At 40.4% G+C, this 25,572-nt stretch overlaps 4 protein-coding genes and 2 non-coding genes across 6 annotated transcripts; 4 read left to right on the top strand and 2 right to left on the bottom strand.

The window, feature by feature from the left end:
- The first annotated feature begins 10 nt into the window (after positions 1-10).
- Positions 11-7,744, top strand: LOC120112117 (signal recognition particle 54 kDa protein, chloroplastic-like). The gene is made up of 15 exons (XM_039130759.1): positions 11-258; positions 359-491; positions 848-915; positions 1,015-1,116; positions 2,559-2,711; positions 2,806-2,883; positions 3,170-3,295; positions 4,156-4,258; positions 4,620-4,720; positions 5,515-5,652; positions 5,744-5,887; positions 6,073-6,148; positions 6,662-6,747; positions 6,902-7,027; positions 7,400-7,744. The coding sequence occupies exons 1-15, from the start codon at positions 73-75 to the stop codon at positions 7,505-7,507; spliced, it is 1,728 nt and encodes a 575-aa protein (XP_038986687.1). The 5' UTR covers positions 11-72; the 3' UTR covers positions 7,508-7,744.
- Positions 7,745-9,241: 1,497 nt separating this feature from the next.
- Positions 9,242-13,295, top strand: LOC120112119 (40S ribosomal protein S25-like). The gene is made up of 4 exons (XM_039130761.1): positions 9,242-9,387; positions 9,485-9,559; positions 9,649-9,783; positions 12,973-13,295. The coding sequence occupies exons 1-4, from the start codon at positions 9,385-9,387 to the stop codon at positions 13,084-13,086; spliced, it is 327 nt and encodes a 108-aa protein (XP_038986689.1). The 5' UTR covers positions 9,242-9,384; the 3' UTR covers positions 13,087-13,295.
- LOC120112288 lies at positions 10,671-10,790 on the top strand. The gene has a single exon (XR_005513760.1). It is a non-coding gene; the product is annotated as a small nucleolar RNA snoR86 (small nucleolar RNA).
- Positions 10,854-10,975, top strand: LOC120112289. Its single transcript, XR_005513761.1, has one exon. It is a non-coding gene; the product is annotated as a small nucleolar RNA snoR86 (small nucleolar RNA).
- Positions 13,296-14,228: 933 nt separating the features above from the next.
- On the bottom strand, positions 14,229-15,731 carry LOC120112118. The gene has a single exon (XM_039130760.1). It carries the CDS (start codon positions 15,663-15,665, stop codon positions 14,442-14,444), a length of 1,224 nt encoding a protein of 407 aa, XP_038986688.1. The 5' UTR covers positions 15,666-15,731; the 3' UTR covers positions 14,229-14,441.
- Positions 15,732-16,575: 844 nt separating this feature from the next.
- On the bottom strand, positions 16,576-20,068 carry LOC103703095 (alpha carbonic anhydrase 1, chloroplastic-like). The gene is made up of 6 exons (XM_008785806.4): positions 19,675-20,068; positions 18,854-19,056; positions 17,919-18,025; positions 17,396-17,498; positions 17,056-17,238; positions 16,576-16,956 (listed from the first exon to the last, which is right to left on the bottom strand). Exons 1-6 carry the CDS (start codon positions 19,802-19,804, stop codon positions 16,807-16,809), a joined length of 876 nt encoding a protein of 291 aa, XP_008784028.1. The 5' UTR covers positions 19,805-20,068; the 3' UTR covers positions 16,576-16,806.
- Between the last annotated feature and the right edge of the window lie 5,504 nt (positions 20,069-25,572).

Below are 25,572 nucleotides of genomic sequence, written 5' to 3'. Positions count from 1 at the left end.
AGTCAAGAAGGGTTCTTGTTCTCCATTATCCTATCCTTTCTTCTGCACTTCCTTTCATCCTTCCCTCTCGACATGGAAACCATCTCCTTCTCGGCCGTTTCTTCCCGCCATCTCTCTCCGTCCGCGCCTTCCCTCCCTCTCCGCATCGCCCTCCGCATCTCCAGGGGCGCGGGAAGGCCGAGGCTTCCCGCCAACTCGGCTTCTTCGTGGACCGGCTCGACCCTGTCCCTGGGATCTTCGCCCAGGAATCCCTTCACTGTAAGCTCGTCCGCCTTCGATTCCAGCGGAAAGTTTCTGTCTTTCGTTTGTCCGTCGAATTACTTCTCATTGCAAAGCTTCTCATTGTACTTGGTCTCAGAGGGACGTGGCGGGTTGGGTTAATTCCAGCTCTCGAAATGTAAGCAGACAAAGCAGTTTCATAGTGAGGGCTGAGATGTTTGGACAATTGACGAGTGGCCTCGAATCGGCATGGAACAAACTCCGGGGAGTAGGTCTGCTCCTCGTCTGCTATTTTCTCCCTACTGTTGCTCTTTTGCTTTAAATTCCATACTTTTGTTCATCATTTTGTTTGAGTTTGCATTCCTTTAATGCTTTGCAATACTTGCAACTTCTCTTAAGCTTATCAAAATCCTAATTTTCACTTTATTTTTTCCGATAGTGATTCTTCATTTCAGTTGTGAACTGTTTGTTAAATTACTATCGGAAAGGAAAAGAATAATGACCATACCAACAATCTTTATGCCGTTGTCTTTGGTATATAATGATTTCAAAAGCACATGTTATTATATACATGCCTTATAGAATTTAAGAGGAATGCCTCCTTCCGGGCACTTTTATTATGCTTCAGATGTTCTTACGAAGGAGAATATCGCTGAACCGATGCGAGATATTAGGAGGGCCCTTTTGGAAGCAGATGTGAGTTGATTGTTAAGCTTCAGAGATTTGATATATGTCAGTGAATTGTATCTGTCTTCTAACATCATCTTTAAACCCTGAATTTTCCCTTTTGTGCAGGTAAGCTTGCCGGTTGTGAGAAGGTTTGTGCAGTCTGTCGGTGAACAAGCTGTTGGTGTTGGCTTAATTCGAGGGGTGCGACCAGATCAACAATTAGTGAAGGTAGTTGGTTGACTGTTGGGCATTATTTATCCATAGCCAATTAATAATGGGCATGAGACTTTGTTGATTGACTCAGTTTGGGTTGGTTTAGGAACCAATGTGGGCTATGTTCAAGATAAACCAATCCAATTACCAATAATCTTCATGATCTTTTTCCTCCTCAATTTCAAGGCCCCAGCAGCTTAAGATTCTTGGCAATGTGAAATCAAAATTTAAACTCATCATGTGGGAATTTTGGCAACTAGGCTTGATGAAAAGAAACATGGAATGTGCATAGGAGCTCTAATTTTGAAACCTTTAGTACATTCTGTTTGAATTATAGATAGGTCACTTTTAGTTGATGGATGATAACAAAGAAGAATATTGATACAGCCCATATTGGAAAACAGTAAGACAGGATATGTTTTGGGTTGTGTGCAACACTTGCTTAACAATCAACCAGCACATCTTTTAGAGTTGCAAAACAAACTTCTCCTTGAGCAAAAAATTGTGAGAAACTTACCAATGCTGTCCGGATCAAAACCTTGACAAGAAAGATGGTTTTATGAACATAGAGTGGGCTTAGTAGGTTAGGATCCTAAAGTGGGTTTTGGTAAATCTGGGAATGCAGAATGCGAAATGATTATGTTGGAGGAACCTCAATAGCTGCATTTATCAGAGTCTAGTAAATCTAGGAAGTACAACTGACCCTCCCCAGACATTGGAATGGCAGCAGCCCGGGTGAAAAATATAGAGGTCTTAATGGAACAGTCAGTGGTGGTGGTTTCAAAGAGTTTGTAAAGAGCACCAGACCAGCGAAATATGGACGTGTCTTGCATTGATGGTTAAGTAGGCTCAGAAATCAGGAACCCAGATGCGATAAATTAGGTTATGTTTTTTAGATGTCCTTTTTTTGGTTGTGGGCTGGTGTAAACATTGGAAAACTTTTGGTTCAATACAAATAATGAAATATATGCAGTCCTGCTGTTTGTACATGATGTTTTCTGAATAAAATCTGCAATTTCTTACATGTCGCATGCTTACTTTCATAAGTCAGGGTAAGCTCAGGTGCGTATCTCAGAGAAGGAATTTTCTAGCTGAAAATGCCTCCGAGAAAGTGCTGAATAATCACAAGAAAGATATAAAACTATTTTATCTTCAGTAAGATAAAATCACCACTACATAGGAGCATGCCATTTACTGCTACTAGTAGGAACAAAATATGTCATCTACTTTGCTTGGAAAGAGGGTATACATATATCTAACTCCTTGTTTTCCACCCTTTGGAAGTGCTTTCTTTCTAAGCATCAGTCTTTCAATTTTTTTTTTTCCATTTTAAATTTAAATGTTTACATAATCCTTTTACTCCTTACCAGAGAAAGAAATTATTTAGTATTCAAATGCTAATCTTGTTAGGAAAAACCTGTGTAAGGACAGCAATTTCACGTAACTCCAAATTGCAGATTGTACGCGATGAGCTTGTGCAACTGATGGGTGGTGAAGTTTCTGATTTGGTATTTGCAAAGTCTGGTCCCACAGTGATATTGCTAGCAGGCCTACAAGGTGTTGGAAAGACTACTGTTTGCGCAAAGCTTGCCTTCTACCTTAAGAAACTGGTGCAGTTCAACTCACTTTCATTTTACTGCCTATTTATGAGAAGAGGAATTCTTTGTAAACTATCAATACTAATAGACATGACACAGGTTACAGGGGAAAAGTTGCCTGCTGGTTGCTGCAGATGTGTACAGGCCTGCAGCTATTGACCAACTTGTAATTTTGAGTGAGCAGGTACTTTCAATGTGTTCTACATCTGATTTGTAATAAACATATCATTTGTGATGTCCTGTTACACTTTAGTTATTAACATGCCAACTTGAGCAAGTTTGATCATGCACAAGGCATTCATCTGTGGAACTTCTTTCCATGTTTGCTGCATCTATTTTCAAATAAGCATCTTGGAATATACATAATTAAGATTCTTATTTCAATTATTTCTTTATTGTGGCATTCAACATGATAACATTCTTTTAGTTCACCTTGTTTATCCTTATGCTAAATAATAAGCTTGTCACAGGTGGGGGTACCTGTTTATACTGAAGGTACTGATATAAAGCCTTCACAAATAGCTAAGCATGGTCTTGAGAAGGCTAAAAAGAAGACCATTGATGTGGTTATAGTGGATACCGCTGGAAGATTGCAGGTTCCTTGATACCCTTCATATGTGTCTTTTTTTTTACTTTTATTTTTCTAATGCAACTACATGGGTGGATTATTTTGACTAGGAACACCAACATGCTCAATTCAGCCATGGATTTTCCTATATGATTGTTGATAAGTAAAATTTAGAATGATATTGCTGAACTAGAAGAACAGACTTTTTTTAGAGTTCTGGTTCCGCAATTGGTTAAAAGACAATTAAAAGACAACATTTAACAAGCTGCAATATTATATCTTTGGCATATTGAAATATGTAGAACAACATTGTAGTTTGGCCATATTAAAAGACAATTATTTGACAAGTTGCAATATTATATCTTGGTGATATTACAACTTTAATTCTATGTAGCAAGCTATTGGATGAATGCTGCTCTGTAGCATAGAAGCTAGAGGCCATGATTCTTCATCTTTGAATTACTTTTTGAGTTGTCCTGTTTTTGTCACTTAACCAGAAGCTGCTTAGTTTCCCCTCAAAACTCAACAGGTGCCTGTCATATCTTTGAGATCAGGGTCCCGACCCCTGCAGTGTGCCATCAGAAATAAGATTTACACAATCTATTTACATGAAAAGATTTTGATGCTATCATCCTCAGGGATATGGTTGTTGATCTTAGTTATTGCATTGGATCAAGGGTTGTAAATGCAGGTATATTTAATGATGGAACTGGAAATAGATATATTGTTTCTTTCTTTTTTTTTGGCGAATCCCTTGCACTTCTGTGATTTGATGTTTTCCATCAATATTTTTAAGCCATAGTTTATCTTATTTTAGGCTATTTTTACTGTATCAACTTCATAATCAAGCATTATTGATTGATCTTAGCTGATTTTCTCTTGAATCAGATAGATAAAACAATGATGGATGAATTAAAGGAAGTAAAGCAGGCAGTGAATCCTGTAGAAGTTTTGCTTGTGGTGGATGCAATGACTGGCCAAGAAGCTGCAGGTATTCAAGATTTATTTTACTTTGCTTTGATGGATTAATTTCCAATATGTTAAAAATCTAGGTTAATTGCTTAGTGTTGTTTCTTCTGTGGGATTTGAAATTTTGCTTCCTGTAACCTGATACTTTGTCAAGTTCTTTATGTCCATTTTTATGCTGCATGAAAGGCATAGACCGCAGCAACTTGCAAGTAATTCTTTGGCAAGAAGTTGCATTATATCTATGGTCTGCTACGAATGGGTTGCTTTGGTAGTTGTTAACTTGTTTTGTTTTTCTTTGCTAAGATTTCTCCTTCAATTGCTTTATCTTCTTTACCTTCCATCTTACTCTTCTTCTTTTTTTGCTTTCTTATTTTCCATCTCAGCCTTGGTCACAACATTCAATATTGAGATTGGTATTACTGGTGCTATACTGACAAAGTTGGATGGTGACTCTAGAGGTGGAGCGGCTTTGAGTGTTAAAGAGGTTTTTATCTTCTCAATATCTCAGCAGATATCATGTTTTCTTTTTTGGATATGATTGTGTACACGAAGAAAACTTTTCTTCATGCAGTCTTAGGGTGGTGATGATTCTGCATTGATGCTCCAACTTATATTAAATAAGCCATGGCCAGTGCCTCTTATATTTATCTTTATAAAATGCTAGTTCCTGAATCTTTTGAGTCATATATAATTCCATATTTGCATTTCTATATCTGCTGATTGTTCCCTGTCATTTTTTGCCAGTACATTCATAATTTCACTTGAGATAGATTCCAGTCTATGAACTCTTAGATTGAGGACTCAGGGTCCAACTATCATTTCAAGTGTTCCAAAACTTGCTTAACTTGGTAGTTTCTTAACGTAATAAGATTATTGGAAATCATGTGCATTTTTTGAATGGTTGAATATTAGAATTTGTATTAATAGCTTGGTGGATTAATGGAACAGGTGTAAACTTGTGTATGCAACCATGCTATGATAACACACCTCCATTAAAACCTTGATTTAGAATCCAAGTATGAACAATATGGCACAATATGTAAACTTGTTTCATTGTTTATGTGTAGAATGAAGGACAAACAATTTGTATGGCACAATATTATTTTAATCTGCTTTTATTGTACTAATTATTATCTAATTATATCTTGTTACTTTTATGGAAGATAAGCAGAAAAAGCCTCTAATTACTTTATCATATCAATTTCACACTTCATGCATGCACCATGTGAACCCTTTTTTTTCCTGCTTTACACAGCAATAATTTTTGGGCCATGGCAGGTATCAGGAAAGCCAATCAAGCTTGTAAGTCGAGGGGAACGCTTGGAAGACCTTGAGCCTTTCTATCCTGATCGCATGGCAGGACGCATATTAGGGATGGGAGACGTTCTTTCATTTGTGGAGAAGGCCCAGGAAGTTGTAAGTTTCTACTTTCTCTTCCTTTTTCTTTTTTTTTTTCCTGGTGAAATGATGTTATTTTAAGGAGTTTTGACCTAAATTGTTCAAGTAGATGCAACAAGAAGATGCCGAGGAATTACAAAAGAAAATAATGAGTGCAAAATTTGACTTCAATGACTTTCTTAAGCAAACACGTGCCGTTGCACAAATGGGATCTATGAGCCGTGTAATTGGAATGATCCCAGGTATGGGAAAGGTAAGTGTTAAACTTTCTTTTCTTTGTTCCTCTAAAATAATTTTTAATAAGGAAGTAAATTTGAGAGGTGGTTGTAAGATATGGGCCATCCCATTGTGAATCTGAAGCATATAACATAACCTCAGTGTTGGTTTGGATTGTAGAAAATAACACAGTAGCTTACTATGACATTTATGCTGATAAAGGTGACTCCAGCTCAAATTCGTGAAGCAGACAAGAGCTTAAAAATTATGGAATCAATGATTAATGTGATGACCCCTGGTATGTGTTATACCTCAGGACAATTTCTAATTCCTAAAACAAGTGGTTCTTCTAACTTTTTATTTATTTATTTACTTCCTATGGTTCTTTTATGCTGCATATGCATCTCATACACACATCAATATTCTATTTCTGGTCTTTACTCATGGCTCCTTGCTGTATATCTAGAAGCATTAATATGAATTTGAGAACCGTGTTCTAGAAGTTTACCGTATTCATTATCTATTTCAGTTGGAAAACTTACTTCTGTATGATAGATTGTGCTGAGAACTATTGTTACTTTAAAGAGACAAAAGGAGGGTGGGGGATGTTATCTTGGTGCAACTTATGGAAAATTGTAGGACTCCATTGTTTTCTTTAAAATACTGTATCAGGGACAAGTTGGTCGTCAACAGAAAAATAGTTAATATACATTTTTCACTTGTAGGGTCTCATATATCCAATTGCTCCAAGATAAGTGTCGTTTAACTTATCATATGTTTTACTGTCAATTCATTGTCATTTAACTTGCAGAGGAACGAGAAAAACCAGAACTGTTAGCTGAATCAGCTGCTAGGAGGAAGAGAATTGCTTTGGAGTCTGGAAAAACAGAACAACAGGTTTATTTCTCTTAATGTTTCTGGGCTCAGGATGTTGCTCCAATACACCCTGTTTTGATTGCCTCCTGCAGAAGTAACTGGAGTATTCTTCATGGAACGTTACAACAAATTTTAGTGTTGATGTTGAGAGTGAGAGAGCATTTCACTGTTTCAGGTCAGCCAACTTGTTGCTCAACTTTTCCAAATGCGCATCCGGATGAAGAATTTAATGGGCGTCATGGAAGGGGGGTCAATCCCTGCCTTAAGCAATCTGGAGGAGTCACTCAGAGCTGAACAAAAGGTACTCTTGTTCACTATCTCTATCGAAAAATAGACCTATTGCTTGGACTCATGGATTCATATTTATTTATCTTCATTTTACTTGGTACTTAGCAGTTTCCTTGGACAATGACATTAATTAATGTATCCAAAAAGTTATCTACACTTGACATCAATAGTAGAGCAAATCTCATACCTCATTGAGGGTGTGCTCCTTGATGACCTTCTACATTACAAAGACTTGGTTGGATCATGTCTTAGCCTACTCACATGTAGATGTAACCAACTATGCTCCAAGATATATTTTACTCATTTAATTCAAGTTTAATACTTGATTATCAATACATTCTGAATTTGCTTATACTTCTGTATACACGTAATATATGTCTATCAGGCACCTCCTGGTACTGCAAGGAGGAAGAGGAGATCAGAGTCGCGGAGGCAGTTTGCAGATTCAGCATCATCAAGGCCGAGTCCTCGTGGTTTTGGATCTAAGACTTGAAGAATGTCGAGTTAAAATATGTGTAGCCTTAAAACATTCCGCGTTTATTCTTGCTGGGATGGATTGCTTTTCCTGCTATATTTGAAGTCAGAAAAAAGGGGAGATTTTCCTGCTGTATCGGTAAATCTGTTTAAGGATGTGCCTTGAGTTTGAGTCCTTGATATTCATTTTCGAAACAATCCAACAGCCTAGAATGTAATTTAAAAAAGAAAATCTCCTCCACCATAATTCAGAAAATCCTCTTTCTTTGGGATCGAAATGTAAAGGATGGGGGCAGGTGACTTGCTAACTTGTACAATTGGAGCCAACCTCGTTCCTAGTCTGCCAGAGGATCTCATTTCTATTGCTGGGAGGAATCAAGTGAGGCTTGTACCTTACATCATATATTTGAGCTCATACATTCATTAGGAGTTATCGACTTGCTCTTGGACATGTGGCAGTGGGCGAGGAAGTGTATCATCTTTAAGAAGAGTCATATTTACCACGAGGTATATAGAGCAGCGGATTGGGTTGTTTTTTTTGTTATAGATCATTCTGTTGAGATACTGTGGCTGGTTGGTGCAGCTTTGCCACCCTCCCTTTGGGGTGTATTCGTATTAGATTTTTGTGATTCATTCGTTTTAGCAAAAACAAAAAGAAAAAAAGAAAAAAAGATGGGGTCTGCCTGCCAGTAGGCACTACAGCTTTTTTGTGAATCGCATTGTCATCCTGTATGCAACCTGCTAGGAATCCACCATTTATTGAGAAGCAGCATCCATCCAGATGCCAAGAGAAAATTTTCTCCCAGATGGTTGCTTGTTAGCTACAAAGAGCTGGCTCAGTCTGGTTCTGGTCTCATCTAAATGCTGATGGGCGCTGTTGAGCATGGGAGTTCACTTGAACCCCATGCCATGGGAATCTTGGCTATCTCATGTGCAACAATTGAGAGCAACAAGATTCGAGGGTGGTCGTCGGATTTAGCTCCATGAATTATTTTCTTTATTCGGTTAATGATTCTAACCAAAATCGATTCGTTGGGCACAACAATTATTTTGATTTTCATTTTGATTCTCAGATGATATTGGAAGGTTTTGCAGTCTATTATCGTGCCAATTAGCCTTTGCATGTGAACCGAGTTCGTATTCTGTTAACAAAAGCTTCAAACTCAGCAAAGGAAATATAACCACACAAGCAAATAGAGAAAAGCTAAATACGGCAGCCATACGACCCAGCCCTTTTTTGGGCTAGTCTTGGTCTAGGTTTGGTTTTCTTCTCGGGTTTGGATTGTATCCTTCGCATGAAAAAATGGTTGATCTTTTTTAACTATGTCGACCGTTGGATCGCACTCCCATGGATCTCGCTAGTCTTGGGTTAGGGTTGGTTTCCTTCTCGGGTTCGGGTTGTATCTTTGGCACGAAAAAATGGTTGATCTTTTTTAATGATGTCGATCGTTGGATCGCACTCCCATAGATCTCGCTAGTCTTGGGTTAGGGTTGGTTTCCTTCTCGGGTTCGGGTTGTATCTTCAGCGCAAAAAAAGGTTGATCTTTTCTAGCAATGTCGGCCGTTGGATTGCACCCCCACAGACCTCAACACAGTTCGGGCTTTTTAATTCATCCGCCTGCACGAATCTTCAAGCGAAGGAAATCCTTCTTTCGCTCGAAGAGGGGACAATCGGACCGTAGGAGTACCCAGCGCGGATCCAACAGTCCTGATCTTCCCCGAGTATTTTTTAATCGGACCTGGCGCACGTTAGTCCAAGCCAGCGAAACCCTATCTCGCGGAGGGCTCTATTTCTTCGATCCGACTCTCAAAAGGATCGGTAAGGCCCTCTTCGACGCTGCTGCTTCCTACCTTTGCTGAAACCTTTAGCGGTAGAAGCCCAACTTCCCCTCCGGAATGGTAACAAGATCTCGCCTTTTCTCTCATCCTTCTCTCCCTTGGATTCCATCATAGTCGATGTTCTGGTGTCTGATATCTTCTTTGATTCCTGAGGCAGGCGCCGAAGAAGGACAAGGCTCCTCCTCCGTCTTCTAAGCCGGCCAAATCCGGCGGAGGGAAGCAGAAGAAGAAGGTAATGCGATATAGTTTACGGTTAAGATTTTGGGTTTAGGGAGTTTTTGATGTTCGATTGTTTCTAAGTGATTAGGGTTTGGAATGCAGAAGTGGAGCAAGGGAAAGCAGAAGGAGAAGGTGAACAACGCGGTGCTCTTCGATCAGGCAGGCTATGATAAGATGCTCTCCGAGGTTCCCAAGTACAAGATGATCACTCCCTCTGTGCTGTCTGACAGATTGAGGGTAAAAGATCTCAACTTTGTTATCGATCTATCGTTTATCTTCTGAATTCGATTGTGATATATGAGTATCTCTGTGAGATTAATCTGCCGTTGCTTTTCTTTTTTTCATAAATTCTTAGACCCTTTTAATCTGCTTTCTTTTTTATGGATTTACGAACTCTTGTTTTTAGTGCTTACGGTGCTATCTTTTGATACATGTTTGCATGATTTATTTCTTGGTGGAACTATTTGATATCTGCTAGGATTTTCTTAGTCTAGCCTTATCTTTTTCAAGGTTTGTGCAAAGTAGAAAACATTGATGAAGAAATCAGAAAAATGTTGTCTTTGTATTTTTTAGTCTATGACAGATGGACTTGTTGCTGGATGCCCTTTTTTTTGTAGCAAAGAAAGCGAAGGGTGAAGCACCCAACTGTGAGTTCGTTAAAGAAAGCGAAGGGCGAAGCACCCATTCGTGATTTTCTTAGCCTAGCTTTATCTTTTTTAAGGTTTGCGCAAAGTAGAATACATTGATGAGGAAATTAGAAAAATGCTGTCTTTGTATTTTTGAGTCTATGATAGATGGGCTTGTTGCTGGATGCCCTTTTTTTGGTGGCAAAGAAAGCAAAGGGTGAAGCACCCATCTGTGAGTTCGTTAAGTAAATGAAATTAAGATAAGGTACATGGTTGAAAATAAAATGGAGGCGAGGTTAGGAGAGGATGAAAGAGGAGAGATGGTAGGAGGTAAAGTAGTTTGAGAATTTCTTAAGTTTTGAAATAGATTGACTATGTTAATGAGTTTTAGTACATTTTATATCTAAAAATTAATTGAAACTAATGTTTATATGAAAACCTTAGTTTCCTTTTCTATAATCGTTTTGTAATCATAGAATACTAATAAGATATTCTGCAGAGCAAAGTCACCTGACTGAAGTGGCATATACTCTGGGTGAAGGTTGGAGATAATAGTTTGCAATTCTCCGCGACTCTCAATTTCCTTGTTTGAAGATGGCCTCAACAAATTGCTACATTCTGATTCCCCTTATTTTGTTTTCATATTTTTTGTTATTTTAGGAAATGCATAAGCCAATTTCACAACAAAGTTGTCAAATTAGAATGGCGAATACTTTAGATAAAAGTTGGCGATGGTAGTTGTGCAATTTTCCATCCCTCAATTTTTTTCTCTTTGAAGATGGCCTCGAACAAATTGCTACATTGCTTTTCTTTTCTGAGTACAAAAGTTTTTTGTGAAGTAGATAACATTTTTTCTAACATCTATTTTTGAAAGCAATCATGGATCAAAGATCATTTCAAGGAAATCTTTGTATCCTATCTTTGAACATCATTCCAGGCTCTTATAAGTTTCTTATTTTTTAAAATCTTTTTTCATTGAACATCTGTTTTGAATTATCATTTTGTAGATGGTTAGAAGCATATTTCAGCATTCTGACTTCCATTTTAGCTTTGCCTCAGCCATTTTGATTTTATGTTAGTTTAGCACTGCTGGACTGACAACCTTTGCACAACCACTAACTAAACTGATCTACACTCTCGTCAGCAAGAACTAATCAACTAGAGGGAATATGTCAGTGTTGAGCTGGATACTTTCAATGCGTGCTTGTTGTGTTTTTTCTTGAGTTTGAATAGTGTAGGTAAGAGAAAAAAAATTTAAAGATTGTTTCTCAATCTAGTTTCCTTGAGCAGTAAAATGCATCCTCTGTAATAGTCCCGATTTCATATAATTTAAAGTTTCATGGTCAGGTAATTGTTTATCATTGTGTTTTACTTTTAGCAATGCAGCATGCCTTTTTGTCTGTGATTGATGCCACATTTTTATTTTATACATTAAAAGCTAAAAATAGTACCTTTTGATTGTGCTGTTACTAAGCTTGGTACATACCCCCTGATTTACAGGATTCTTCAACCCAAGCTTTGACAACACAGATTGCCAACATCAACAATTATACATTTTCTTCTTTTCTCATTTTCTCTTGTATTTCTTTGCTTTATAGTCCTTCTTCTCAGAAACCCCACCTTGAGCTTTAGCGGTTAGCGATTCTACTCTGAATAACACACTTTTAGAATTTTGTGGACTTGGGACCTGATAAATGTTAAGATGCTGCAACTTTAAATTGTCACAACTTTAAGAACAACCCAACCTATGCACTGTCAGTGTAAGATGTGTCGGGCAAATTTTGAACTTAGAGTATTTTTAAATTATTTATGTCATATCTATTGTTAACAACAATAAGATCTATTAGAAATTACCTTCTCTGAATTTGACCGCCTAATGTCGAAATGAATGGCTTGGCTGCTCTGACTGCAATTTTGGGTGCAAGCTTCGTACATAGCAAAACATACTTACCATGGCTGCACCAGGAATTTTTTTTAATTTTTGGGGGGCGGGTGGGGGTGGGGACTGAAAACAATTTAAGTTTCAGTTGATTAAGGTTTGTTCATGCTAATCTTGTCTTAGCGTGTGTAAATTTCTTGTTCTTGTAGTTTTTCTTCCTTTGCTATGACATTTTAGATGTTCCAAAATCTCCTTTTCTTGCATTTCAATGAAAGAGGCAAATTGGAAATCTGATGACCTAAATTTATTAATGGATAGATTAATATAGATCTGCAACACGTAGGTTTGTGGCCGAGTGCTGAGACAAAAGTGATGTATCCAAACTAATCACTAGGTTCTTGGCTGATGGCCTTTCGTACTTCTGTGAGTCGCCCTTTATTGACTAGAAGGGTATCTACTCTGAAAAAGCTAGCTTACAGGTTCCAAAATTGTGATATAGCTTGAGGCTTCGAGCTAGAGACCAAAATTTTACCTGCAGATGTAAACGCAGATGAGGATTATTGCTATGCTGTATTTTAATGCCCAATGGATCTAGATGGTAAACAAGCTAAAGTTTTTTGATTTTGAATTTCCTTCATATTCTATATAGCATTAGCATTAAAGCTGTGGCTTTCTAGATGCAATTTTTTTCCAACATGACAGGCAACTTAGACAAAACAAGTTTAGAGTTCTGCTCTTCATTTGTTATTTTTGGTTAAGCCACTTAGTGCATATCTTTGGGTGCTAGAATCTTCCTGATCCCTCTCTGAGATGCTTCATGTCAATATATCTACTAATGTGATGTCATCTATTTTTTAATGATTTTTCCTTTTTGCACAAAACATTATCCTAATCTGACTTGTATCTCTGTCCTTTTTTTAGGTCAATGGATCACTGGCGAGAAGGGCAATAAAGGATCTAATGGCAAGGGGTTCCATCAGGATGGTATCTGCCCATGCCAGTCAACAAATTTACACAAGAGCCACCAACACCTAGAGGGACAATTCTGGTTTTGTTCTTGGTTGATGATGTTCTTCATATTTCAAGAGTTAGTGACTTGTGCTTTTTGTTGTTTTTGAAACAAAACAAGTCTTTTGTTTTGGATCCTATCTTCTGTCGTTTATTAAATCCTGTAGCAGCTAAATGAATTTTAATATTTTATGCTATGATTTACCAATAAGAAAAAAAGTAATACCTTTATGTTTGGTCTGGATGTGAAGAATGGTGCCAGGAAGAGATTTTTTGCCAATATGTTAATTATCAAGCTTTATGAGATGAAGCAGATGCACTGGGTATGTCTTGTAATCAGTGTTAGATATGATTTATTTCTATGGTGATTGTTTTTTTCTTCTTTTTCGTATACTAGGGTGATTGTTGAGTGGAGTCAACTGACATTTTATCTGCCGGGGTTTGCTGATAAATTTCTGACTTGCTCTGGTTTTCGCCAAAGCCTGTGGACTTCATGTAAAATCAGACTTTCTGGGAACACTAATAGGAGTCAGATGGATCGGCAAATAAAAATGTAAAAATACTTCAGAGGAAGAGTTTTTTTTCTCAGTCTTTTTGCCGGATATGCTAATATATACCTGGAAATTATCCACCTGAAGATCAACGACAACGTAGCTTCATGTTTAGAGCTGCTACAATAATTTTTTCAGCTGGAGGACATGCCTACCTGGCTACCTGCTTATAAACACTCATCTATGATATATGCTCTCTTTTGGTAAAGGGGTAATAAGCATTTCAAGTAGGATGGTCCTAATCAGGGCAGAAGACTTCATCTGGCTGCTTCAATTTGGTCTCTGATCTCAGTCTAAGAGATAATTAACTGGTTATGAAGCATTATTGTATCGTACATTGACTGGATGAGTCTTTGGATATATCGTCTGCACCTTTTATGGCTTGTATGTCACACAGGTCAGTGTGAGGGAACACAGAATTGCAATTTGTTATTATGCCACATGGCTCTGCTGTTCTTGGTCCGAAATTAACATAATGTAATGAGAGAAGTATGAGCCAGTAACTTGTAATCTCTACAAACGCAACATGATGCCTCTGTTTCCATACCATGGTATCAATTATTTTTACCTGTGATGATCTGAACCTTAGTGGTTTGCAACCCTTCTATAGATCCTGGATGCAAGCTTAAAAGTGGACGCTACATCGAATTAATCAGACACATACAGCAGAGATATCTGATCTCTTTTGAGGGCGGACGACCCATTCTGACAGTCTATTGGTCTTACAAAACACACACAATGAATAAAAAAAAAAAGACAGAAGACTTGGTAAGTTGGATTAAACAAACCTCTCAAATTAGCAAAAGGAGAGGGAAATCCTCCTGCAATTTCTTAGCAGCATAGGGGGCAGTGAATCAATCCATTCTCATTGCACCGTCCACACCTCACCATCTTCTTCTGCTCCCTGTCCAACACCTTGCAGCTGCCATTGCAATCCATGCACATAACGAACCTCATCCCTCCACAGCCCTTACACCACGACTCTGCCCTCGGGATCCCCTCCAATAACAATCCCAATTTCCCTTCCTCCTCCAACTCCAAGACCTCCTCGGCGCCACCAATCAACCTCCCCTTCACAAAGACCACAGGGACCCTCACCTCCTTTTCCCCCATCAGCAACCTTAGTTCCTCCCTGTATCCCGAGTCCATCGAGATGTCCCTCTCCACAGTCCTAACATCGTGAGACTCGATTGCGCACCTAACAGCATTGCAGTCTTCATAGGTTTTCCTGATTCCCCTCAGCGTCGTTGTATACAAGATCACAACGTTCTCCCCACCTGGCGGGCATTTCTCCTGAAAGGACTGCAGCAGCAAGCCCAAATCATGGCCCCTTCGGTGCCTTCGAGCAGGATCTATCATCTTCTTGATCTGTTCTCCCTCTTCATGGTGCGCTTTTTCAAGTGAAGCAAGGAGCTCTGGATCAAACAAAGGACTAAGACTTCGTCTCGACCCCGAACCCCCATAGTCTCTCCCTGATTTCTGCATGGTGGCACTGGTGGGGGTGTTCTTCTTCGGAATCGTTGAAACCGATCCAACCCATTGCGCATTCTCGAAGGAACTGAAGGGTCTCAAGACCCTGTTGGAATCAAGATCCGACCTTTCTGAACCCTGACCAAGAGGGCTATTCTCCTTCCCTACTGATTTCTTCCTCTGCTTCTTGGGCGTCGCCGTGACCTTGGCCGGAGAAGATGGACGCATCGGGGCGTGGGATTTCTTCAACGGAGACCAAATGTACATCTCTTCGTCGAGATCCCCCATCAATTCCCATGCATTGATGATCTCTGAGGGCTCTTCCTTCAGAACCCTTCTCTTGGATGGACGAATCATAGAAGCCGGAGAACATCTGTTCCATTTCTTGGTCGCAAACTCTTCTTCTTCATCTTCATCTTCTTTCCCCTTGTCTTCGCTCCTGTCGAGATTTAGTACTCCATAGGTGCTTGAAGCGAGCAAGACGACGTGGTTCGGGCAATCGCCGGCGGCTGCCTTGCTGCCGTAAAAGCGGACCTCCCTATCTAGATCGGTTGCAGCCAGAAGTTTGGAGGAGATGCAACCCATGACTTCTTCTCTGCTTTTACCCGTTGGTCTCTTTTCTTTCCTCTCTCTCTCTCTCTCTCTCCGTGTTCTTTGGTGGCGACTGGCGATGTTTTATATGTTTGAAATGTAACGGTCATGGGGTTCGTCTTTTTTTTATTAACTTTGTAATGACGCCCCCCAACGGTCAGAAATTTCTCGGCTTCGTTCCTCGGAGCGATGGGTCCCAGTGGGCTTTCGGTCCGATCGGTCGAAAGCTTGGGCCTTGGGGGTTGGGCATGGCTTCGCCTGCCCTGCACCCACGAAACGACGTACGTGTGGCCATCCAATATAGCATGTATGTGCATCAGAGTGCTGGATGCATGGGATGGATGGGGAAATAGAACTATGTCCATTGGACATATACATGAAAGGTGTCTTGCTCTTATTGGAAGGTTGAAGTGTGGCCAATGCCACGTTGGACGATACCGCATGCATCAAGCATATTGGTATCTACCATGGGTCAAATAATACTTCCATCATGTCCGCATGTATGTGAATGTGGTAACCCTTCAGTTTGGTTGGCGTTTCCCATGAAGGACACAAACTAATAGCAATTTTGTTATGCATGAGTGTTTGCATCATAAATTACACTTATAAGAAATATTATATATATATATATATATATATATATATATATATATATATATATATATATATATATATATTCTTTTGGAAAATTGAACCATTAGATAGATATATTTCTTGGAAACATAAACCATTAGGCCATTTCCACCATTTTATAAAGGAAAGGAAAAGGAATTATTTTCAGAGCATCAAACCTCCCTCAATTCTCCGTTAGGCCAGTAATAGGTGCATCTTTGAGGCTATTTCTAATCAAAAAATGGCTAGCACCACAGTTACAAGCAAATCAAAATGTATGGAAGAATCAAAAGAAACAAATCCTCAGAGGCACGCTCAAGGCTTTATTTTATTGGTGACAGCAAAAAAGTTACAGATCTAGAGCTATTAATCCATTTGGGATCAAAATGGTTCAAACTCTTGCGCATCATTCCAACAATAAACTAATCCTCTTAAGAACATCCCAATCGACGCCAATATAGTATACCTGCATGTCTAATGATCGATGCATGTTATGTCTCACAACATCATAATCATCATACGATTAGCGAGAGTATTCATCATGTTTTCTTGACTCATGATAGAGCTGCACAGCCCTGTAATTCAATGGCTGCGTGGGTCTCGCATTGTTTCGATTCTCCTGACTCAAAGGTGCTTGCAGTGCAGCTAATTGTTCCTCGGCCATCTCTCTCACCTATGACAAGCAAAACATATATAGTTCCACAAACATGCAAATTAGTGGAAGAAGAGGAAACCACTCATTTCTACTGTGTTGAAGGTGGAAGACACATACCTTGCCAAGGATGCTCCAGATGACATTCTCAGTGCATGGTGGTGTGGTGAGGGATCCAGAATATCTGAAGTACTTGCTGCTGTGGCGTTTTAAGGACCTTGTATGCACAACTCCAACCGGAACGTATGCCTCCTCATCTCCTTTGCAAGCCTCCTCAGCCAATTCCTTCAGCTTCCTCTCTATCTGCGATCCACCACAAACCATGTCAGCTGCAACTTACAACAATGAGGGAGGAACCAGTGCTTTGATCGAAGTCTCTATCAATGCATCTTCTCCAACCTTGGATATTTTGAGCACAATTTGGTTGTAAGTACTTGCAACTCATTAGAGGTACTTGTACCTGGACAACAAAAGGATCACGTCGGCCGATCTGATACAGGATTGCCACCACAGCAATCCTACCATTGTCGCTCATGTGGACCATGTGAAGCTCCACGGCGAATCTGTATTGAAATGGTTATCTCATGATGAAAAGAAAAAGCAGCATGGTGAAGTGAAAACCAAATCAAGATTTGTTATGTCATTTGGTGAGTCCTACGTCGTGTACAATTGGAAAGACCCTAACTGGTTGCTCTTGTATTAGAAGGACGCACAATAGCTCTTCGCTTTGTTTCAACTGCATATTTATCTATCTATCTATCTATTTATTTAGCGATACAATTGCAATGTTCTACCATCAGAGTTCGAGTCCTGGATTTCGTCCATGAGCAATACTTTAGGAGAAGAGTGCCAACCAGCTAGCCGGCCTGCACATCTTCAATTTGATCAGAAACTACACTTCTCACAAAGAGAAATGGACCTGGTAATTATCCTCTTTTAATACAGCATCAAGTTTGTTATCATTCGTCAAAGATGGTACATACCGTTTGCCATTGATGGTGTGCTCAGAAGGTGAATGCCAATGCACAGATTTCAGGCTATAGTTCTTTCCATCTACCACCAGAGTCCCCACATTTTTATCAAATAGGAGCTACAAGAAAGACCAGGTATCTTAGTACTTCAGTTGATTGATTATTGTTTTACAGTACAATTAGAAAGCCTAAAACATGGATCCTAGAAGCCTGCAGATTGTATCCTCTTTAAAAAAAAACTGCAGTATTATGATCCTAAAGACTTGATGATCCACTCATATCAAGCATAGAAGCATTGTCAAGAGTAATGGTACAAAGAAGCTTTCATTTATATGTTACAAATGCAGCAACATAGACCCAATGGACCGGCAAGTCCTGCACCTATCTAAATATTCTGGTTTGACATTTGGGGAAGAACACTAGACATTAGAAACAGTTCAGGAAATTAACGACTGTAAGAAGCTCTAAAGAGTGCACAGAATTATCGATAAGTACTGCATGCACTTGTACTTAGGCATGGGATGGGAGAGACAAGAATAGCGATAAATAACAAGATAAACAATGGTGAAAAATTCAACTCTTCATGAGTATTCCATGGATAAGTTGTGAAATGATTAACGTGTACCATGTAATGTTTGCTATTGGTAATTGGTTGGAAACTATTTACACATAAATTGTTCTCCGCATAATTAAAAGTATGAAAAGATAATAATGATTCAAGAACTTCAAGAAACAAAAAATGGAGTTACCTCAAACTTTTGTCAAATCAATTATATGCCCAAAAATGGAGGCCTAAAGAATAATTAATACAGATATGTTGCTCTTTAGCTAAAACACACATTGCTTTCACAGGAATCATTGCTGAGGTCTTCATTGCTCCCCTTCTTATGTTCTTGTTTTTATATCATCCGTTACAAAAAAAAAGATGATGAGTTTTAGGAACAAACCGCAATTTGGTAGCCCTTGTTAACAAGGGTGGCATTTGCAGGAACATAATTCCTCTCCAGAGCTGCCAAACCCGGGTTATAAGCCAATTTGCTCTTATCGATGTTGACCGGAGATTGGCGTTCTCCTTTCGAGCACATCTGATAGCCAGGGCTCAAGCTTGCCCATTTTTCAGGGCCAATTGATCCACTATATCCAAACTTAACTGCTCCAGTTGACCATAAAAGTGAAAGCAGAACAAACAATGGTAAATCAACAGAAGTAAATAGATGTTAACAGCGTAAAACAGTTTCCTATTCTTTCAATTATCGTCAAACAATTAGTATGAAATCAATGACAATGACTGTTTATCGTATGAATCACAGCATTTTTTTAACCATTATATCCAGATTCAACAATGATTATATAAATTAATAATATCGCATTAACAACGACCTATCAACTATATCCAGATTTATATACTTCTGTCGAACAGAGATAAACAAAAGAACAGAAGGGAAAAAATCATCACAAGCAAGAAGAGCTACTAATATTTAAAGCAGCGTCTTCTATAAATCATCAACCGTATGACAATAAAACAAAATGGGGAAAAGAAACGCTTCTCTCTACTAAACTGAGGGAAAGGCATGTCTGTAAACAGAGGGGGTCATAAGTAAGAATCCAGAGTAAATAACAAACGTAACGTGAAAGCTGAAAAATGGCACCCACTTATTTGGAGGACAAAAATAACAAATTATCGACCACCAGTTCATCCATTCATTCATGACAAAATCAAAAGAACGTACGACTCAAGAGTAAAAGAAAGAAAAATGAAGTCTCATACCGTGTGCATCGTCAGCATCGACCAGAAGAACGGATGCTAATACCATTGCAAAGATAGCTTTCCATGCGGCCGTTGTCATCTCTTTTCCCTCTCTATGTGTCTTCCCTTGTCTCTGTGGGGGTGGTCTCATCTATTATGTAACCAATCTCGGAGGAGGAAGGGAAGGAGGGTGGGCTGGTTTAGTTAAAGCTGCAAAAATTAAGTACGTATTTAAGGGTAGTGTTTTGTGGGTTTTCCACATCACAAGACAACTCTGGGTGTTCTTTGGATTAGCCCAATTGTCATGATGACATAAGCTGGGTGTTCAACCATGTTTATGTGGCAGGTTGGCCGTGCATGTGTCATCTAAACCAACTCAAATCAAAGGAATCACAAGGATCTGAGAAGTAAGAAGTCTGGTACCATATCACAGCTTTTAATTACATCGCAAAGCACGGCAAGAATGATGCTTTACTTTTGCAAAGAGAAAAAGAACAAAGATTTGGGCAACATCTTCCGGTTCCTTGATTACGACTAAAGCATCTTGGGTGTGTGGATGTACGACAATTCTCAGCAAGCTTTTTTTTTTTTTTGCCCCCACGAAATGATTTGGGTGGAATGATGCATATATATAAACCGACAAAATGCCGTGCAGGTTCACTTTCTTAAAAGAAGCCATGTTAAAAAGCTGTGATTCCGACGTCATAGGTGAAAGATATGGCTGTAATGCCATGACAGGAAACTAGACGAGGAAAAGTACTCTAATGAGGTCTTTTCTTATAAAAAAAGAACAAAAATATGAAATGGTAGCTTTCTGGATACTGTAATCTGAACTGCTATTGTTTGATCTTCCATGCTATATATTATCTTAGGAAGCAAAAGGGTTGTTAGTTCAGGATCGCAGGAGGTAGCCAATGAAGATGGGAGAAAGCCACATCTGTCGACATATTCCTTCTTCAATTTGCTTTGCTTTGGACTCACATTGGCGTCGAATCTCTATATGCAGCAACACCTTTTCCTTGCATGCATTGCGATAGATCCACCGCGATTCACGTTTGATTTGAATGCGTTAAAAAATCAGCAATAGCGAACAGGAAAAGAAGAGCTTTATATAGACCGGATACAACACCTGGGCGTGATGCATGGTGGGTAAAGATCGGAAATAGATGAACTGAAAGCAGGTAGTGAGTGAATTATACTGCAGAAGTCGACAATAAAACCATTGTTCATGCATGGTTGATCATTTCATTACAACGAGCAGATAAGTTGATGTTTGGATGATACCATGTATATATATCTTCCTTTAATCAGAAGATTTATTGCTTCTGCAAAAGATAAGTTGAGTTGATATTTGGTCATCTCAAAGTAAACTTCGATGGTAGTAAATCGGTGGATGGCATGGCTGGAGGTGTCGGATCTGTGATCAGAGATTCCTTTGGTAGGCTAGTAGCAGCTCGGGGTCGGCGCACATCTGGGATCACTGTTGTAGGAGCAGAGCTTCGGGCTGCATGGAAGGGGTTGTCATATGCGATGAGGTCTCTTGGAGCCGAGAGGGTGTATCTTGAAAGAGATTCCTCTGTGGTGATTGACTGGATTTGAAGTGTGGATAGATATGGTGATAGCCACCCTCTCATCAGAGAGACTCGTAGGCTAGCTCAGGATATGGATGGTCTGCGGGTGGCACATGTGTTTCGGGAGGCAAACAGGGCAGCAGATTGGGTTGCCTCTTTCGTCGCTCGGCACTCCGAAGATTTTCTGTGGACATCTATAGGAGAGATTTTCTCTTCTTTGTACTTTTTATTTTCCCACAATTTAGCAGAATGTACTCAAACTAAAGCTATATGATTGCCGTATTTACCATTAAAAAAAAAAAAAGCCTGGAGGACCGACAGCCAACCACAAATGTTCCAATGGCTAAGAACTATCTAAAGGCCTGCCTTTTCCAGGAGGCATTACCTGGAACAGGTTGCTTAGGAGGTCGGGATGTCAATTCGAGAGACATCCCACTTGGTCCCACATAAGGACCACTAGCTTTGCAAGTTTGAGTGAAAGCCACTTACCAGGTTGAAGCAGCCGACGAGGCTCCGAGAAACCTGCACACTTCATGATAGGTGACACGCGTGGGTCAATGTTGTGCAGCAGCAGCACTTCTTTTGCCGCCACAGATCAGTCATAAATTTATTCAGTACCTAGCTACTGAACGAATTTTAATTCTGGGCCATGCTCGGTATGTGTTGTAGACTAGTCTAGTTGTGTTTGAGGAAGATTCAACTACAGTGATTAGCTGAATTCAGAATGGCACCAGCAATGTAGAAGGGTACCACCTCTTACTTTGGGATATCCAGACTATGATCAGTAGCGGTGTGACATTTCATGCCAAGCATGTGAAGACCTGAATGGGCCCATCCTAGGGCCCAACGAGTGCCGACTTCAGTTGGGTCATCGTGGTCTCCCCACGATGACCACGCCGGCCGAACGGCCAGCGAATCCCCCGCAAGCCCCCTCTCTTCCCCTCTCTCTCTTCGTGAAGAGGGTTAGGAAACCCTCAGAGGAGCCCCATCCCTCCCCCATTCCTCTGAAATTTTGAAGCTTTCCCTTCATTTTTCCCTCTTCTTGAGACGATCGCCGGAGCCGTAGTCGTCGCCGGAGCCGCCAACGCCGCCGGGGATTCATCGTCGACGACCGGAGGTGAGGAAGACAACCATCTATTTGTTTTTTTTTGGATTTAAGGGGGGGGGGAGGATTGAGTGATGTTACCGGTTGCACTTCCCCTGTTTCGGGGAAGATTTGTGAGATTCGGCCGGCCGACGGTGGCCGGCCGGGGTCAATCTCGTTTCGGCCGGAGGTGGGTGAACGGGAGCTGGGCTTCTAGCCCCGGTCTCCCTCTCTTTCCTCCCTTTCTTCCTCTCCTTCTTCTCTTCCTCTTCTCGTCCGGCGCCGCTCGTGAAGGTGGGGTAGCCGACGGCGGCTGGCCGAGCGCCGCCGCCGAGGGTCACGGTCGGCCGCCGAAGGCCGACCGGAACCACCAGCCACCCCCCCCCCCTTCTTCCTTTCCCTCTTCTTCTTCTTCTTCTTCTTCTTCTTCATCTCTTTCTTCTTCTTCTTTATTCGGCCTGAGTTTTTCCTTCCTTTGAAATCCGTGCCTTAAGGGTGAACCAGACTTTGAACCAGGTTTAAATTGTGAACCGGTTCCACCTATTTCATGAATGGGTTTTGTTATGGTCTGATCAGACCTGGTTTGGGTTGGGCTAGGAACCTGTTTTTGGGCTGAGTTGGGCCTGATTGGATCTGTGGGCTGGGTTGGTTTGGGCCCGAGATCTGATCTGGACCTGTAATCTGGTTTGGTTCAGTTGGGCCTAATCTGTTTTGGGCCACAATTGACTTGGGTTTAAAGGATTCTGATCTTAGGGTCTATGTTTGATCTTAAGGGCCCATTCTTGGATCTATGAACTTAGGAGTTTAAGAGTTTGAAGAATTAGTTTAAATTATGTTTCTTAATTAATTAAATAATTAATATTTATGTTTAATCAGGGGTTCGTGATATCTGTGGCAGGGATTTTTAAGCGAACCCAGATAGGTGACCTATTGCTTTAAAGTAGAATTTTAACATGTATATTGCATGTGTTGATGTTATGGTTTATTATTGGCATTATGTGTTAGAATTAGAATTAAGTATGTAATTTCGCAAACTGTTAATTTATTATTGGCATTATGTGTTAGATTTAGAATTAAATATTTAATTTCATAAATTGTTATGTGCTTTACTGTTGGGAGTATGATTATGACTTTGATATAGAAAGTTGATTTATTGATTTTTTAAAATCTGCGTGACTATAGTTTAGGCCCCGCCAATGGGATGATACGTTGGCCCTGTCGACTTGTACTGAGGAACTAGTTCCGACACCGCGACCACCGATGATAGAATAGTGGCGGCACAGGGGTGCGTTTTGCTCTTCGGAGCGGCTCGGTGGAGCGTGAGTTTGGCACCAGGGGGTGCGGCACAGTGGTGCGTTGGCTCAGTGGAGCGGCTCTTCGGAGAGTTGTATTGGCACTTCGGTGTAACCATGCCACTGGGTGATGTGGCCGTAGTCATGCGGTTGAGATATTTTGAGTCTCGGATCGAGTTTACGGATTATCGTGTGGATTTTGGATTCATGAGTTTAGTTGCTTTTTATATGCATCACGACATGTTATATGATGACTTTACTGCATTATGTTGCCTACTGAGCTGTTAGCTCACTCCTACTATTTACATTTTTTACAGGTGATGATATATGACTATGGGGATTACGGGATGGAGTGATCATGATGTATTTAGCTAGTGGATATTGACTTTCTCTTTTGACTTATGTATATATGGACATTTGATATGAAAACTGGAATTTATCTTTAATTAGTTATTGATGGTTGATCTGATTTATCTGCCTTGCGTGCCTGCGGGATCCGCCCTGTAGGTGCGCGGCGTCTGCTCGAGCCCCGGGCCCCGGGTTCGGGGCGTGATAAAGCACATATTCAAAGAGGCTAACGAAACCACAGACTGAATGACCTCGTATATGGCTAGTCACTCCAGAGGTATCGTGTAGGTTGGAGAGAAGGAGTTGCTTAGAGTGCTCCGAAACTTGTTGTTTTCTAGCTATCTTAGATGTATTCGTACTAGAACTGTATGAATCACACAGTCATAGGGAAGTGCTATCTGGTTTCGGTCAGGCTCCCGGGCTTGCTCGGCGTCCCCTCCTCCCTCTCTCCTACCTCTGTTCCTCTCGTCATTTCTCTTCTCTCTTTCTGTCCTTCTTCCCTTTTTCCGGACAGCTGGAGCTGTTTTCATGGCGGACGCAGGCGATATCTGCGACGTAGTAGTTTGTGATGGCCAGAGATGGGATCGAAACGCGCGGGGGGACGAGATCTAGTGTTAATGCGGTATCTGCACCTTCCGTTCTAACCAGACCCGCGTGATTACTGTAGCAGCAGTGGAGATGGGCATCCCAGGTTTGGGTTTGGCCCATTTTCGAGTAGAGCTCATTTGGAGGCGGGCCTGATATGTGGATTACTTGGGCTGGGCTGCTCTTTCCTTTTCTTTGTTTTTATTTTTTCTTTTCTCCTGTTTTATCTCATCCCTTGCATTTTATTCATTTCACGTCATGAAATAAATTGCGTTGCTAGTTTTCCCATTGTTCTGCTCATCAAAAGTTGGAGATTAGTGCCAAATTCTGAATTACGAATGATAGCATGCAGAATGCCATTCTATTTTGGACATGCCGCAGCACAAGCATCATGATAGGGATTCAGGTTATGCATTTTAATCATCTTGGATGCACTGCTGCAACAGTGTTCGATCGACTAAGCCATGTTATAGCAAGAGGTTCCAAGGCATGCAAGCCAGAGGACCCAGGGTAGCAGAGTCTTCACTTTAGCCCTCTGATATATGGTCCTGAACGTGGGTGCATGCAGGGTTCCCAAAAGGATTGAACCACATACAGGAATTTAGAGCAGAAGTTGCTCAGAAGTTTAGAGCAGGGTTTTATGCAAAAAAGGAGTGGTATAACTTATGTGTCAAGGAATTTGCATGGCTACCATCTATACCAAAGAACTCTTCTAAAGTCTTTTGACATCTAGCTAGGTACAGCTCCCTTCCAAAAAAAAAGCAAAAAGACATCTAGATACAGCCATAACTTACCTCACAAGTCAGCTTTTAGTATGGAAATTAGAGTGTGCGGGTAGGCAAGTCTTCGAGAGAGACTAAAACTGAACAAGAGGAAGCGCATGCTTGTGATTTTTTTTTTTAAGGTATAGAAAGTTTCAGAACTCAGTTTCATGCTTGGGTGGCTGTTTTGAGTCCCGACTGTGACCTGCATGCTTAGCAAGTCTATCAGGCGGTGCCGCCCCACTACCCGGATGAAACATCCATAGACGAGATGCCGC

The sequence above is a fragment of the Phoenix dactylifera genome, chromosome 10, assembly GCF_009389715.1.
Source record: "Phoenix dactylifera cultivar Barhee BC4 chromosome 10, palm_55x_up_171113_PBpolish2nd_filt_p, whole genome shotgun sequence".
Taxonomy (NCBI): Eukaryota; Viridiplantae; Streptophyta; class Magnoliopsida; order Arecales; family Arecaceae; genus Phoenix; species Phoenix dactylifera.
This window is presented reverse-complemented; position numbering and strand designations above follow the sequence as displayed.

Excerpts from the sequence above, each read along its gene's own strand:
- LOC103703095 (XM_008785806.4), bottom strand. The coding sequence starts at position 19,804 with ATGAGACCACCCCCACAGAGACAAGGGAAGACACATAGAGAGGGAAAA. Across the intron at positions 17,499-17,918 it reads CACACCATCAATGGCAAACG|ATTCGCCGTGGAGCTTCACA; the intron begins GTATGTACCATC and ends ATTTCAATACAG. Across the intron at positions 17,239-17,395 it reads GTGATCCTTTTGTTGTCCAG|ATAGAGAGGAAGCTGAAGGA; the intron begins GTACAAGTACCT and ends GGTGGATCGCAG.
- LOC120112119 (XM_039130761.1), top strand. Across the intron at positions 9,560-9,648 it reads GAGGGAAGCAGAAGAAGAAG|AAGTGGAGCAAGGGAAAGCA; the intron begins GTAATGCGATAT and ends TTTGGAATGCAG. Across the intron at positions 9,784-12,972 it reads TGCTGTCTGACAGATTGAGG|GTCAATGGATCACTGGCGAG; the intron begins GTAAAAGATCTC and ends TCCTTTTTTTAG.
- LOC120112118 (XM_039130760.1), bottom strand. The coding sequence starts at position 15,665 with ATGGGTTGCATCTCCTCCAAACTTCTGGCTGCAACCGATCTAGATAGG.
- LOC120112117 (XM_039130759.1), top strand. The coding sequence starts at position 73 with ATGGAAACCATCTCCTTCTCGGCCGTTTCTTCCCGCCATCTCTCTCCG. Across the intron at positions 259-358 it reads CGCCCAGGAATCCCTTCACT|AGGGACGTGGCGGGTTGGGT; the intron begins GTAAGCTCGTCC and ends ACTTGGTCTCAG. Across the intron at positions 1,117-2,558 it reads CAGATCAACAATTAGTGAAG|ATTGTACGCGATGAGCTTGT; the intron begins GTAGTTGGTTGA and ends TCCAAATTGCAG.